Here is a 15,284-nt window from a genome sequence, read left to right as displayed (position 1 = left end):
CCCACAAGGCCGGCTGCCTGGCCTCTCCCCCTGTCCCAGCCCACGGCTGTGACAGAGCTCCCACACGGCCTCTGCTCTCTGCTTGAAGGGTGTGGAGTTGGGTGAGCCAGCAGCATCTGGGAGAAGGGTCCCCCTGCCCCTCCCTCAGCGCTCCCCAGAGACCCTCGGGGGCCTGCCAGGAAGAGCTGGAGGGGACAGATGGCCTCGTTAAGCCCGGGCCAGGTGCCACCAGCAGAGGAACAAAAATAATCCCTGACTTGGCCCCAGGGCCTGACCCGGAGGCCTCCAGTTCTGCCCCCACGCCACCCAAGCCAAACTCTGGCTCCCTCCTAGGGACCACTGATGCCAGTTACTCAGAACTTTTCCAAAGAACTGGGAACTTATAGCTTTTATTGAGATCTTTCTAATAATGAATCTGGGCTTCCCTGGTGGTTCAGTTGGTAAAGAGTCTGCCTGCCATGCAGGAGGCCTGGGTTTGATCCCTGGGTTGGGAAGATCCCCTGAAGAAGGAAATGGCAACCCACTCCAGTATTCTTGCCTGGAAAATCCCACAAACAGAGGAGCCTGGTGGGCCCCAGTCCACGGGGTTGCAGAGTCAGACATGACTGAGTGACTGACACTTTCTCTTTCCTTTGGAGACTGGGGATTAGGCTGAGAGCCACAGGCTCTGCTGGGGCAGGGAGGAGCTGCCCACATAGTTCACAGGTGAGCTGGCTGAGGCCCAGGGAAACAGAGGGACTTGCCCATGGTCATAGTGGCTTGTCGAAAAGGAGCCAGATCCTGGGACTCTCTTGATTCCCAGGCGTTATCCTTTCATTTTTCAGCCTCCAGGATAAACCCCAAAGGGATTTACATACACAGGACTCAAGCCCTCCCTTGGGCGTACCCAGGCAGTCAGTTGCTGAGATTCTCTTGTTTCTTGACACTAAACACAGAACCTTGCATCTTTCCTCCCTACAGAGAAATCATTAACCCACAAACACTCACCAAATAGCCATTCATGTGCTCGTTCTTCTGTGCTCCAGCATGTGCAGGGTGTGGAAGATTTAGTAGGGAAAGATGACGAGCCCTGCCCTCTAGGGGGCTGCGGTGTGTTGAGGGGGAGCTGTCGCCCCTGGGAGCCGGGGCTGAGGGTGCCCAGAGCACAGAGACTGATCTGGGACCATCCTCCCAGGGGAAGTGATAGTTTGGCTGCAACGACAGTACCCTTGACACTGACACAGTATTGTAAATCAAGGATACTTCAGTAACAAAAATGAAAAATGAAGAAAGATTTTAGCTGGACCTTAAGGATGGGTGAGAGTTGGCCGGATGAAAAGGCGAGGATGGGGAGGAAGGTCACAGGCAGCTTGGCCCCTGTGCAGGGGGAGAGCTTGGCATGTTGGGGTGTCATTTGGGGCTTGGGGTGGATGCAAAGAAGAGGGAGGACGGAGGATGGTGTGGACGGAGAGCCAGAATCAGCGGGTGAAAGGCCCTGCAAAATCCCATTATCTAAGAGCCTGGGAAAGATTTTAAGTGGAGGAGTCACATGATCAGATGTGTTCTGTAGAAGCTGCAATGAAAAGATGATGGAGGCCGGATTGGACTGGCCCAGTTGTCCAGGTGAGCACTGGCGAAGCTGAAGCTTCGGGGTAGGGCTCAGGAGAGAAAGTCAGGACGCGGTCGCTAGCTGCTGATGGGAGATGAGAGGGGGAGTCGAAGCGCACTCCTTGGCTGCTGGCCTCTGGGCGGATGGTGGAGTCGTCTCCTGAGAGACAGAGGAGCAGCGGGATTCAGTCTCAAGCCTTGTGACTTTGGACGCGTTGAGAGCGAAGAGCTTCGGAGATGTCTGGTGATCGGTATGGTAGTTGCTCTGCAGCCAGAACTCAGGAAGATTCGGGTTTGGATGGGAAGGTCTAACCCAAGGTGATGGCAGTAGGTTAGATGACTCGAGAACTGTCTTGGGCTTCCATGTGTCTTGAAAATCAACTCAAGTTTGTGGAAAACCTTGAGGGATTTTAGTCATACTTTCATTGAATTTACAATTTATCCGGAGAGATTCAACCTCTTGGCAATACTGTTTTCCATGAGCACATATGTTCTTATCCATTTATTTAGAAATGATGTCTTTTATTTTTTAAAAAATTAATTTATTTATTTTAATTGAAGGCTAATTACTTTACATCATTGTAGTGGTTTTTGCCATACACTGACATAAATCAGCCATGGGTGTACATGTGTCCCCCATCCTGAACCCCCCTCCCACCTCCCTCCCCATCCCATCTCTCAGGGTCATCCCAGTGCACCGGCCCTGAGCAGCCCGTCTCATGCAGAAATGATATCTTTTAAAACAGTTACCATTTTCTCTGTAAAGATCTCCTCCTTTGTTGGATTTATCACTACTAGATAAATTATGACTTTGTATCTAAACAGGGTATTTAAAAAAATTGTGTTATCAAATATCTTATTTCTGGCATAAAAATGGAATTGATTTTGTTATGTTGGTCTTGTTGAACTCAGAAGCTTTTTTTATGATTTGTTTCTTTTCAATCTTCTATCATAATTCCTAAGCATAGTGACAATTTTACTTCTTCCTTTCCAACTGCAGAGCTCTTTGGTTCTACTGTGTTGGCTAGGACTTCTGTTATAGTGTTGAGTGTTCAGTGTTGAAAGTGAGCATTCTTTATCTTATTTCTGACTTTAAATGTAATACTTTCAGTGTTTAATCATTAGAAGTTCTAGTCACCAAGTCCAATCAGTGACTGGTTGTTTTTCCCCTCACCAGCCAGCAAGTGTTTGACACCTGCTGAGTACCCTACAATTCAACTCAGTTCTAGCATTATCTACCTGGAAATAGCATGGTATCCTACAGGTTAAAGCCTCAGTCCCAAAAGACAGCCCTCACCCTGCAAGTTCAGGTTATCATCAACTATAGACAGACTGGGGAGCTTCCCTGGTGGCTCAGTGGTAAAGAATCCACCTGCGATGCAGGAGATTCAGGAAACGCGGGTTTGATCCCTGGGTTGGGAAGATCCCCCGGAGGAGGGCATGGCAATGCACTCCAATATTCTTGCCTGGAGAATTCCATGGACAGAGGAGCCTAGTGGGCTACAGTCCATGGGGTCGCAAAGAGACGGACATGACTGAAGCAACTGAGCATGCACACATAGGTAGATTGGAGGTTCCAGGGACCCCCACTTCCTTGGGTTCAATTCACTTGCTAGTGTGGTTCTCAGAACTCGGAGAAACCTTTCACTTAGCAGCCTACCAGTTTGCTATAAAAGGATGTAACTCAGGAACAGCAGATGCAAGAGATGCGCATGACGTGGCTTGGGGAAGGAAGCAAGCTTCCATGCCCTTTCTGTGGGCAGCCCTTCTCCCCACCTCTTCACATGATCACTGTACTCAGAAGCTCTGAGATCATTTCCCCTTATATTTGTCATTTTGGATTTTGAGATTCTTTAGCAAGGCTCTGGGTCTCAGCAGTCTGAGTTAAGATCGTCTACTCAGAGATTATTTGCCTGGGGTCACTGTTTATTTTTGTGAATTGACTGGGGCTTCCTGTATACAAAGTTCAGATCTCAAATCCACTTAAGGGCAGAACTTTGGCTGCAAATTCTGAGGAAAGATGATTCTTTTTTATACCTAGGGCTTAGGCCAAGACAGACCATCTTCCACGTCGTATTTTATGAATAGTCTACCTTTTCTCTAAGGATTGAGTTACAATCACCCTGCATGTCTCTGGTGTAAAGTCTCATAGGTGTGGCCACTAAAACTCAGTGGCTTCATTAGTGGGCTTCCCTGATGGCTCAGGAGTAAAGAATCCACCTGCCAATGCAGGAGACATAGAAGAAGTGAGTTTGATCCCTGGGTCAGGAAGATCCCCTGGAGGAGGAAATGGCAACCCATTCCACTATTATTGTGACACCCTCAGTCAGACACACTTTGAGGAAAACTTTTTAAAAAAAAACTTGGAGTACAGTTGCTTTCTAACACTGTGTCAGGTTCTGCTGCACAGCAAAGTGAGTCAACCATACATATACACATATTCCCTCTGTTTTGGACTTCCTTCTCATTTAAGGCACCACGGGGCACTGAGTAGAGTTCCCTGTTCTATACAGTACGTCCTATTTTATATGTATTATCAATATATGTCAATCCCAATCTCCCAATTCATCCCCCACACCCCCTTTTCCCTTTGGTGTCCCATATGGTTGTTCTCTATGTCTGTGTCTCTTCTCTATTTCTGCTTTGCACATCAGATCATCTATACCATTTTTCTAGATTCCACATATATGCATTAATATACGATATTTGTTTTTCTCTTTCTGACTGACTTCACTCTGTATGAGAGTCTCTAGGTCCAACCACATCTCTGCAAATGACACAATTTCATTCTTTTTATGGCTGAGTAATACTCTGTTGCATATATGTACCACATCTTCTTTATCCATTCCTTGGCTGATGGATGCTTAGTTTGCTTGCCTGTCCTGACTGTTGTAAATAGTGCTGCAGTGAACATTGGGATGCATGTATCTTTTTGAATTATGGTTTTTTTCTGGGTAGATGCCCAGGAGTGGGATCACTGGGTCATATGGTAGGTCTAGTTTTTGTTTTTTAAGGACCCTCCATACTGTTCTCCATAGTGGCTGTCAGTTCAGTTCAGTTCAATTCAGTCGCTCAGTCGTGTCCGACTCTTTGCAACCCCATGAATTGCAGCACGCCAGGCCTCTCTGTCCATCACCAACTCCCGGAGTCTACCCAAACCCATGTCCATCGAGTCGGTGATGCCATCCAGCCATCTCATCCTCTGTCGTCCCCTTCTCCTCCTGCCCCCAATCCTACCCAGCATTAAGGTCTTTTCCAATGAGTCAACCCTTCGCATGAGGTGGCCAAAGTATTGGAAAACTTATTTTAACAGCCACAGAGAGGAGGTCGATGTAAGTTTGTTATGCTGAAAGACCTGGGACCCTGGGGGGCGGAGATCGAGAGTCGGCTGCACTAGTGATTGGCTCCATGACCTCTGGCGTGTCCCTAGGCCTCCCTGGTCTCAAGGTCCCTATCCTCAAACTGAAGGGATTGGGTTAGGTTTCCGCTGGGGTTCCTGCCTTGAATTTCAGTGGTTCTACGCTCCTTCCGACTGCCTGTCCGTGCCAGCAGTCAGGCCAAGCTCCTTAGACCCTCCACCCCTCCCAGGAGGTGCTGCCCCCCACTCAGCTCCTCCTTTTCCTCTGCTGTGACCTTGACCACGCTCACCTTCATGCCCACCTCTTTGTGAACAGTGGTGCCTCTAATAAGCCTGGGGAAGAAAGAGAAAGGGAGGAGGGATGCTCTGGGAGGTCTTATCTCAGAGAGTCTTGGATAGTAGTGGGTGGGAACTCAGGTGTTCTGGCTCTGGGTTTGAGCTGCTGGATCACACTGCTCCTGATGGTTAATGAGGGGGAAGGGAGGGGCTGACATGTGCAATGGGCAACCCTTTGCAGAGTTGCTTGGTGGCTGGGAGAGATGGGATGCTGGGGGCTCCAGAGGGCTTTGGGAGGTAAATGGTGCCCACCTGGTTTTTATAATCCAAAAACTGCCTTAAGATTATTAGTATGTGCTGCTGTTGTTGTTAATGTTTAGTCACTAAGTCGTGTTTGACTCTTTGTGACCCCATGGACTGTAACCCACCAGGGTCCTCTGTCTATGGGACTTCCCAGGCAATACTGGAGTGGGTTGCCATTTCCTTCTCCAGGGGATCTTCCCAACCCAGGGATCAAACCTGGGTCTCCTGCACTGCAGGCGGATTCTTTACCAACTGCTACCAGGGAAGCCCTAACACCTGAGAATCTGCCAGGGTTAGACTCTTCCTCTAAAAACAGCCTGAGCTGGGATGAAGTAGGAGAATGGTGACCTGCATTTTATTTTGCATGCTTCTTTTAATTTCATATTTTAATTGTGGTTAAAAAGACACATAAGATTAATCATCTTAACCATTTTGAAGGGTACAGTTGAGTCATGTCAAAGTGTATTCATAAGTGGATATATGTATAACTGAATCACTTGGCTGTACACCTGAAACTAACACAATGTTGTAAATCAACTGTACTTCCATACAATTTTTTAAAAAATAAAAAGTAAACTTAAAACCAGGAACAAAATATGTATATTCATATTGTTGTGCAGCAGCAGATCTCTGGAACTTTTTCATCTTGCAAAATGGAAACTCTGTATCTAGCAATTCCCTGCCTCCTCCCTGCTCCAGCCCTGGCTGACCACCATTCTACTGTCTGTCTCTGTGACTTTGGTTGCTCTCAGACGTCATAAAAGTGGAATCACAGTGTATTTGTATTTAGTGACTGGCTTACATCACTTAGGATAAAGTGTCAAGGTTCATCCATGTTACAGCATGTGTCAGAATTTTTTTCCTTTTTAAGACTGAATAATACTCTACTGTATAATATATAGACACCACGTTCTGCTTATCCATTCATCCATCCATGGACACTTGGGTTGCTTCTATCTCTTGGCTACTGTGAATAATGCTGCTATGAACATGGGTGTACACTCATGTCTTTGAGACATCGCTTTCAGTTCTTTTAGATGTATATGCAGAAGTGGAATTGCTGAATCATATGGTAGTCCAATTTTTTTAGGGACATCCATACTGTTTTCCCCAGCTGTTGTACCACTTTATGTTCTCACCAGCAGTGCACAATATTTTGCATTCTTTTGCTCCTTTGTGGTTTAACATAGAACAACCCTGGTACTTGGTCCTCACTTTTGACTTCTCAGTGCCATCTTGGGTCTTAGAGCCACAATCAGGGCCCAGTCGTTGAGCTCTCACAGGGTGGGAAGCTGAGGTCGATGGACTAAAGATGACCTGCCCTTGACCCCCCAGACCTTCCACCTCATTCTGTTTCCTGGGGTCCCTTGTGATGGGCAAGAAAGGAGGAGCACCCAGGGTGCCCTGGGTGCCCCGCCCCACGCCACCACACATTCGTCCACTGATGTCGTGGTTTCTGCTCAAACAGGTCCAACGGGCGCTCCTCCAAGCGGAGCCTTGGAGGGCAAGGCCGGCACCATTACCTCCAACGAGTGGGGCTCTCCCAACTCCCCCGAGGGGAGCAACGTCTCTGGGGGCAGCCAGGCCTTGGACAAGCCCATCGACAATGACGCGGAGGGCGTGTGGAGCCCTGACATTGAACAGAGCTTCCAGGAGGCCCTGGCCATCTACCCGCCCTGCGGTCGGCGCAAGATCATCCTGTCAGACGAAGGCAAGATGTATGGTAAGGAGGCTGTTGGGTCTGGGTAACCGTAGCCCTGTTCAGGGTCCAGTCCCGGAAATAGTTTCAGCATAGCAACCAGGTTCCCGATAAGTGATGGAGGGGTGTGACTTCCTGGGACTTCTCCCAGGTGGATGCTGCTTTATTCTGTCCTGGACTCCTAAGGGATGGAAGGATCTTGGAGGAGATGCCCTTGGATGGATGTGGAGGTTGGTAAGAAGGTGGTAGGGGAAGACTTGGAAAAGTGGCAGAACATCCCCCCAGGGCAGGCTGGGAAAATCCCTCCAGTCGTCCCCCAGGCAAATGCCTGATCTTCTCCCAGCTTCCCACCTTGACTGTGAAGGGTGTTAGGAAGATGTCCTTGCTCATCCTCTCCCTTCCTCCCCCCTGCCCCAGGCAGGAGTCTGTTGTGTACCAGGTGGGGTGGGGCAGATCTACGCCCTGCTCGGTGGCGGGGGTGGGCATACATGTAGCCGTACACAGGGAGGATGGAGTGTCCCCAAAGAGGACCATGATCAGGGAAGGCTAGGTCTTCCTGAGCCATTAAGATTGGGAACACGCTCAGTGTCCAGCAGCCGGTGGACTGAGCCATTCGCCTGGGGCTGTGTTGACTTCTGTGACTGTGTTTTGTTTTTTAAACTTTTCATGTCAGATTGGCGTATAGCCGATTAATACTGTTTGATGGTTTCAGTACACAGCAGAGTGACTCAGCCGTACATATACATGTATCCATTCTCCCCAGACTCTGCTCCCATCCAGGCTCTGTGTTGACTTTTGGGTGGAAGATATGGTATCCGGGGAAGCAAGTTCAGTTCAGTTCAGTTGCTTAGTCTTGTCCGACTCTTTGCGACCCCATGGACTGCAGCACACCAGGCCTCCTTGTCCATCACCAACTCCTGGAGCTTGCTCAAACTCATGTCCATTGAATCAGTGATGCCATCCAACCATCTCATCCTCTGTTGTCCCCTCTCCTCCCACCTTCAATCTTTCCCAGAATCAGAGTCTTTTCAAATGAGTCAGATCTTCGCATCAGGTGGCTCAAGTATTGGAGTTTCAGCTTCAACATCAGTCCTTCCAATGAACACCTAGGACTGATCTCCTTTAGGATGGACTGGTTGGATCTCCTTCAGTCCAAGGGACTCTCAAGAGTCTTCTCCAACACCACAGTTCAAAAGCATCATTCTTTGGCGCTCAGCTTTCTTTATAGTCCAACTGTCACATCCATACATGACTACTGGGAAAGCCATAGCCTTGAAGGAAGGGTTTGAGGAAGCAAAGTGAACAGTAACAGCTGTTGGGAGGCTCAGCTCAGCCATTGGAAAGTCCCCCAGGACCCCCAGCTTGAGACATGGGTCTTGGGCAGGCGAGGGGAGTCTCTGTGACTGACAGAAGCCTTCCAGCTCCCGTGCTGTGATTCCCAGAAAAGGAGGTGCTTCAGGGTGCTGCTCCCTCGGTCGCTCCCTGGGTCACCTCCTGCCCCCAATGAGATCGCTCCAAGCCAGATGCCCCTTCCCCAGTACAGATGCTTTGTCAGCTGTGAGGGACCCCTGGGGGCTGACCCAACTCATCTCCTAGGCCTGCTGTAAGAAATTGCCACAAATTTAAGGGGTGTCTTAGACAAAGAAATGTATCCTCTGCAGAATCAGGAGGCCAAAAGTCTGAACTCAAGGGGGTCGGTGGGATTGGATGTGTTCTATGCCTCCCGCCTGGCTTCTGGTGGCAGCTGGCAGCCCTGGTGCTCTTGGCTTGTGGCCACATCACTCCTGTCTCTGACCCTGTTGTCACATGGCTGTCCTCTCCAAGTCTCTGTGTGTCCTCCTCTTATCAGGACACCAGTCATCGGGGGCCCACCTTAATCCAATAGGTGCCCAGTCGTGTCTGACTCTATATGACCCCATGGACTGTAGCCCACCAGACTCCTCTGCCCATGGGATTTCCCAGGCAAGAACACTGGAGTGGGTTTTCATCTCCTCCTCCAGGGGATCTTCCTGACCCAGGGGTCAAACCTGCATCTTCTGTGTCTCCTGCATTGGCAGGTGGATTCTTTACCACTGAGCCCCCAGGGAAGCCCTATATTCATTATGCCCTCATCTTAACTAATTATGTCTGTCAAGACCCTGCTTCTTGATGAGGTCACGTGCTGAGGTTCCGGGTGGACATGAATGTTGAGGGGAGACTGTTCAACTCAATTCATCTGATCAAGCCCAAAGCCTCTTACTCACTGGCCCGGGGTGTCACAGAGCCACACAGCCCTGCCTCCTTTATCCTCACTTCCACCTCCCCTGTGAGGACAAAGGACTCCTTCTCCCCTGCTTGCTGGGGAAGCAAGGTCCTTTCTGGACCCTGGGTCTGCCCCTCAATCAGCAGTTAAAGCTGCTCATCCCTCCTTACCGGCCCCTCCACCATGGCTCTCTACTCAGGCTCTGTGTCAGCCCCCAAGACACCCTGTCTGACTCCTGCTCTAGTGGCTGCTTCTTACTTCTGGTCCCTGCAGAGGCTTCATGGAGGAGGCAGCACTGTGCGTGGAGCATCTGTGGGTCCGGGTGGGGCGGCTTCATGGAGGTTCTGCCCGTGGAGCTGGTGAGGAAGGGTCTCTGGTATCCGGGGTCCTTCCCACTGCTCAGGTGGAGAGTGGGGTGCCTGCTGGTCATGGGCTAAGGGGTGAGGGTGAGAAGAGGGCAGGGCGTGCAGGACAGGTGGGTGGCTGGAGAGCTGGAAGGTCCCTGGTGGGACTGCGATGGCTTACTGGCCACCTGGCAGGATTCATCTTCTTGCTTTCAAGGGACAAAGGGCCTGGCAAACACAGGTGGGCAGAGGCGCTAAGCGTGGGGAGGAAGCTGAGGTCACTGCCATGTCGGGAAGACCCCAAGGGGTTGCAAACCGTGGAGAGCCAGCAGACAGTGTTTGAGGGCCCCTGTGGACCAACTGTTCCTTTGTGTGTGGTGGTAAAGTGTACAGAACATCAAATTGACCGTTTTAACCATTTTTCAGTGTGCAGTTCAGTGGCATTAAGTACATTCACACGCTTGTATGACCATCCCCACCATCCGTCTCTAGAATTTTCTCATCCTCCCAAATTGAAACTCTGTTCTCCTTAAACACTCACCTGCCCACCCGCACCTCCCCCCGCCGCCCCCGGCCCCGGCCCCTGGTACCCACCATCCACTTTCTGTCTCAATGGCTGTGACTCCTCTAGGGACCTCACGTAAGTGGGATCACACAGTGTTTGTCTCCCTGTGTCCGGCTTGTTTCAGCGACCGTCATGTCCTCGAGGTTCCTCCGTGTCATATGTAGTGGGTGTCAGAACCTCCTTCCTTTTGAAGACGGAGTCACGTTCCGTCATATGGATGGACCTCATGGTGCTTAGCTGTTCACTCAGTTGATGGACGTTTAGGCGAACGCTTCAGTTTTCTCAGTCGTTCAGTTCAGTTCAGTCCCTCAGTCGTGTCCGACTCTTTGCGACCCCATGAACTGCAACACGCCAGGCCTCCCTGTCCATCACCAACTCCTGGAGTCCACCCAAACCCATGTCCATTGAGTCGGTGATGCCGTCTAACCATCTCGTCCTTTGTTGTCCCCTTCTCCTCATGCCTTCAATCTTTCCCAGCATCAGGGTCTTTTCAAATGAGTCAGCTCTTCGCATCAGGTGGCCAAAGTATTGGAGTTTCAGCTTCAACATCAGTCCTTCCAATGAAACCCAGGGCTGATCTCCTTTAGGATGGACTGGTTGGATCACTCCAACGGACTCTCAAGAGTCTTCTCCAACACCACAGTTCCAAAGCATCAATTCTTCAGCGCTCAGCTTTCTTGATAGTCCAACTCTCACATCCATATATGACTACTGGAAAAACCATAGCCTTGACCAGATGGACAGTCGTTATGGGTGGCTATTTCTATCTGTATTCACATAGAGAGATATTGGGGTTGGGAGACTTGAGCTTAGTCCCCTGGGGATGCGACTGAGGCAGGGTTTGGGAAAGGCAAGTGCACTTTCCGCAGGCCCCGGGGGTGGAATTCTCTTTGGCAGGAGGGGAGCTGCTGAGCTGGGAAAGCGAGATGAAGACAGCGTCTGGCCCACAGTGCTGGTCTTGCTGGTGTCCTTTGTGGCGTTGCTCCTTCCCGTGTGGTCAGAGATAGAGAGGGGCTGAGGGTGGGGGGACCACCCAGGAGGAGGAAGAGAGGAGAGGGGCCAAGGAGGCCAGAACTTCATAATGACTGTCTTTGGTGGGGAGGGGTTAGTAGGGAGGGGTTACAGCCTCTGTAGATGCAGAGAGAAAAGCTCAGAGAGGCTGAGTCTCAGAGTGGCTCAGATAGTAAGTGGGGGCTGGGGGGGCCGTTGCTCAGCGCTCCCTGTCACCCTGAGCGGCCCTGGTGAGCTCTTGGAAGCCAGTTCAGCTCCCGCTTGGCCCCGGCTCAGGTGGGTCAGGCTCTGGGCAGGGGGAGGGTCAGGCTCTGGGCAGGGGGACCGGAGGGAGGGCCCCCCCGGGAGGGCCCCCCACCCCCGCCCCGCAGAGTCTGGTGACTGACCCAGCCCCCACAGCACCTGTCGTCCTCGGGTACAGATCCTGCCAGTCCTGCCGGGGCCCAGACGCTGGCTTCTCCCAACTCCCCGTCTCCTCTTACAGGCGCGGGGGCTGAGCCAAGGCGGGGCCTCGCCGGGGAGTGGAGTGGACGGGGCTCTCTGCCCGAGTGAGTGGCCCAGCTGGGGGGTATATATAACTCTGAGCTCAGGCCTGGGCGTGGGATGGGCCCCAGGGCCAGGGGGAGGGGGAGAGGGACCTGCCGCCAAGCTGACTCAGACCGCAGGCTGCTCACTACCCTCTTCGGCTCCCGGACCCACTCTTGCCACCTTCTGTGCCCCTGCCCTACCTGAGCCCTGGGCACCCTGGCGGGCTCCTCCTCTCCCCCCACAACTCCAGACCCTGCATCCAGAAGCCTCAACCTGGCTTCCAGGTGGGCACCTGGCTTCTCAGGCAGGAAGAGCAAACTGCCCAGAGGAGTATCCGAGACCTGGAGTCTCTGAGGACGGGGGTTCAGGCCTGCCCCCAGCCGAGCCCACGCACACCCAGAGCAGGGCCACCGATCAGGGTCAGACAGACGTGCAGGTGACACTCCGGGGCAAGGACCCATCTACGCCGAGCCTCCCCTGGGCCGGGGTTTCCCTTCCCCGGCTCACGGCAGCCTTTGTTTTTGCCCCGTCATGGTGTGACCCTCACCCTGGCGCTGCTGGTCACTCTGACCTCCTTGCCCAGCCTGGCTCTGGCCCATGGGCAGGTGGCGGGAGGTGAGTCTGGCCCCAGTGGCCTCACTCTCCCTCCGGCTGCTGTCTTGCTCCTGTCCTTCCTCTCTGCCCGCCTGGCCCCTCGCCTTGGACGCTGCTCTGAATCTCCCACGTATCCGCCCTGGGTGCCTCGTGGCCTGTTAGCCATTGGGTGGTTCTTATCCAGCACCTGCTTCTTATCCAGGACCAGGCCAGGCTGGGGCCATGGTCTCTGTTCTCTCTAGCTTCATGGTTGAGGGAGATGCAGGAGGAACATCTTTTTAAAGAAAATGGATGGCACTCATGCTAGGTAGAGGAGCCAGCCGGGGGCTGGCTTACCTTGGGAGCTTTCTGGGAGGAAGTGGAGCTTGGCTGGGTGGAGGAGGGCCAAAGGGAGTGATCCTTGGCCCAGAGGTAGAGATTAGCCGTGTGGGTTTGGGGGTTCCCCTGGGGATCTGGGCAAAGCACTGTGATCAGGGCCCATCAGAGGTGCATGCATGCTAAATTGCTTTAGTTGTGTCGGACTCTTTGAGACTCTATGGACCGTAGCCCACCAGGCTCCTCTGTCCATGGGATTCTCCAGGTAAGAATACTGGAGTAGGTGACCATGCCCTCCTCCAGGGCATCTTCCCCACTCAGGGATGAACCTGCGTCTCGTATGTCTCCTGCATTGGCAGGCAGGTTCTTTACTACTAGTGCCACCTAGGAAGCCCTGATCAGAGGTGAATCACTAGCTTGCAAGAGGTAGAGCATAGGCTGGACCTGGGTGGGGCTCTGGTCACTGCAGGGACGGCACAGGTCAGGAAGCCTCAGTCGGCTTCTGCCCACTTCCTTGTGGTCCTTGGACCCTCCGCCACCCTGTGCTGTGTGTCTCCCTCATCCGGCCTGGGTCCCTGGCCTCCTGTTTCTGGAGGCTTGACTGTGGGCACCTCTGCCCACATCCACTCTGTCCAGGGGCCAGTGTGGCCTCGGGCATGTTGTTTACCTCTTCTCAGCTTCAGTTTCCCCATTTGAGAAATGGGGAGAGTAATACTACCTTTGGGGGGATTGGTTTTATTTATTACTCATATATTTTCATTTTATTGCTCATATATTACACATATACTCACATTACTCGTGAACAGCCAACTCATCATATATTTTATTGTGGGAAAATACACAGAACTTAAAATGTACCATTCTGACCCTTTTTAGGTGCACAACTCAGCGGCATTAAGTACATTCACAGTGTTGGGCAACCATCCCCACGGACATCTCCAGAACTTTTTCCTTCTTCCCAGCAGAAACTGTACCCATTAAACAGTAACTCCCGTTCCTCCCTCCTCCTGGCCCTGATGGCCTCTAATCTATTTTCTGTCTATATGAATTTGCCTATTCTGGGTATAGCTATGACAAACCTAGGCAGTGTATTAAACAGCAGAGCTATCACTTTGCCAACCAAGATCTGCATAGTCAAAGCTATGGTTTTTCCAGTAGTCAGGTATGGATGTGAGAGGTGGACCATAAAGAAAGCTGAATGCTGAAGAATTGATGCTTTTGAACTGTGGTGCTGGAGAAGACTCTTGAGAGTCCCTTGGACAGCAAAGACATCAAACTAGTCAATCCTAAAAGAAACCCACCCTGAATATTCATTGGAAGGACTGATGCTGAAGCTGAAGCTCCAACACTTTCGCCGCCTGATGCAAAGAGCCGACTCATTAGAAAAGACCCTGATGCTGGGAAAGATTGAGGGCAGGAGAAGGGGATGACAGAGAGATAAGATAGTTGGATGGCATCACTGACTCAATGGACATGAGTTTGAGCAAACTCCGAGAGATAATGAAGGACAGGGAAGCCTGTCTATGGAGTTGCAAGGAGTTGGACATGACCCAGTGACTAAATAATAGCAACAACATTTTGGGTACATCACAGTAGTGGAATCATACAGTCCTTGCCCTTCTGTGTCTCAATTATTTCTTTCAGGACAGTACCTTCAAGGTTTATCCATGTTGCAGCCTGGGTCAGAACTTAGTTCTTTTTTTTTTTTAATTGCTGAATAATTTCATTGAATTCCATTGTATGGCTGGACCACATCTTCTTGATCCATTCAAGCTATTAATTTATATGTGGGTATTTCTACCTTCCGGATATTGTGAATAGTGCTGCTGTGAACGTGGGTGTACAGATAGCTCTTTAAGACCCCGCTTTCAGTTATTTGGGGTGTGCACCTAGAGATGGAATTGCTGGATCATATGCTGATTCTGTTTAACTTTTTGAGGAACTACCAGACTATCTCCCACAGTGGCTGCACCATTTTACATTCTACCAGCAATGTACAAATGTTTTCCTTTCTTTACATCTTCTGCAATACTTATTTTCCACTTTTCCCCAATAGCCATTCTAGCAGGTGTGAGGTGGTATCTCATGGTTTCATTCGCATTTCCCTAAGGTTAGCGATGTTGAGCACCTTTTCACGCCCTTGTTGATAGAAGGCACTGTCTTTGGTGTCACTGCCGGGCCGAGAGGTGCCCAGTGAACAGCGTGGGCTGCAGCGCTTGTGGGGGACCTCTTTCCTGCCCTCGAGGAGCTCAGATGACTTGAGCCAAGGGAGCCACAGAGCCTGTGCCCCAGGCCTGGAGGCAGCAGTGGGCATGCCCACCTGGGCAGTGGCCTTGAAGATGGGGTTGGATTTCACCAGAAGCCCCAGAGCCCTCCAGGAACAATGGTGGTGACAGCTCGGATGTCAGGCCTGAAAAGTGCCTTCTCCACAAATAGCCTTCTCCTCCAGCTGCAGGTGTTTA

At 51.3% G+C, this 15,284-nt stretch overlaps 1 protein-coding gene across 2 annotated transcripts in view; it reads left to right on the top strand.

The window, feature by feature from the left end:
* Nucleotides 1–15,284, top strand: part of TEAD4 (TEA domain transcription factor 4) — a 67,317-nt gene that overhangs the window by 22,978 nt on the left and 29,055 nt on the right. For both annotated transcript variants that reach the window (XM_081593907.1, XM_081593908.1), the window contains exon 2: nucleotides 6,993–7,247. In XM_081593907.1, the coding sequence (XP_081450033.1) occupies nucleotides 6,993–7,247 (255 nt within the window). The remainder of the gene's footprint in view (nucleotides 1–6,992; nucleotides 7,248–15,284) is intronic.

Source organism: Giraffa tippelskirchi, chromosome 4 (assembly GCF_054371585.1).
Source record: "Giraffa tippelskirchi isolate mGirTip1 chromosome 4, T2T-mGirTip1v1.2.pri, whole genome shotgun sequence".
In the NCBI taxonomy this organism is placed as follows: domain Eukaryota; kingdom Metazoa; phylum Chordata; class Mammalia; order Artiodactyla; family Giraffidae; genus Giraffa; species Giraffa tippelskirchi.
This window is presented reverse-complemented; position numbering and strand designations above follow the sequence as displayed.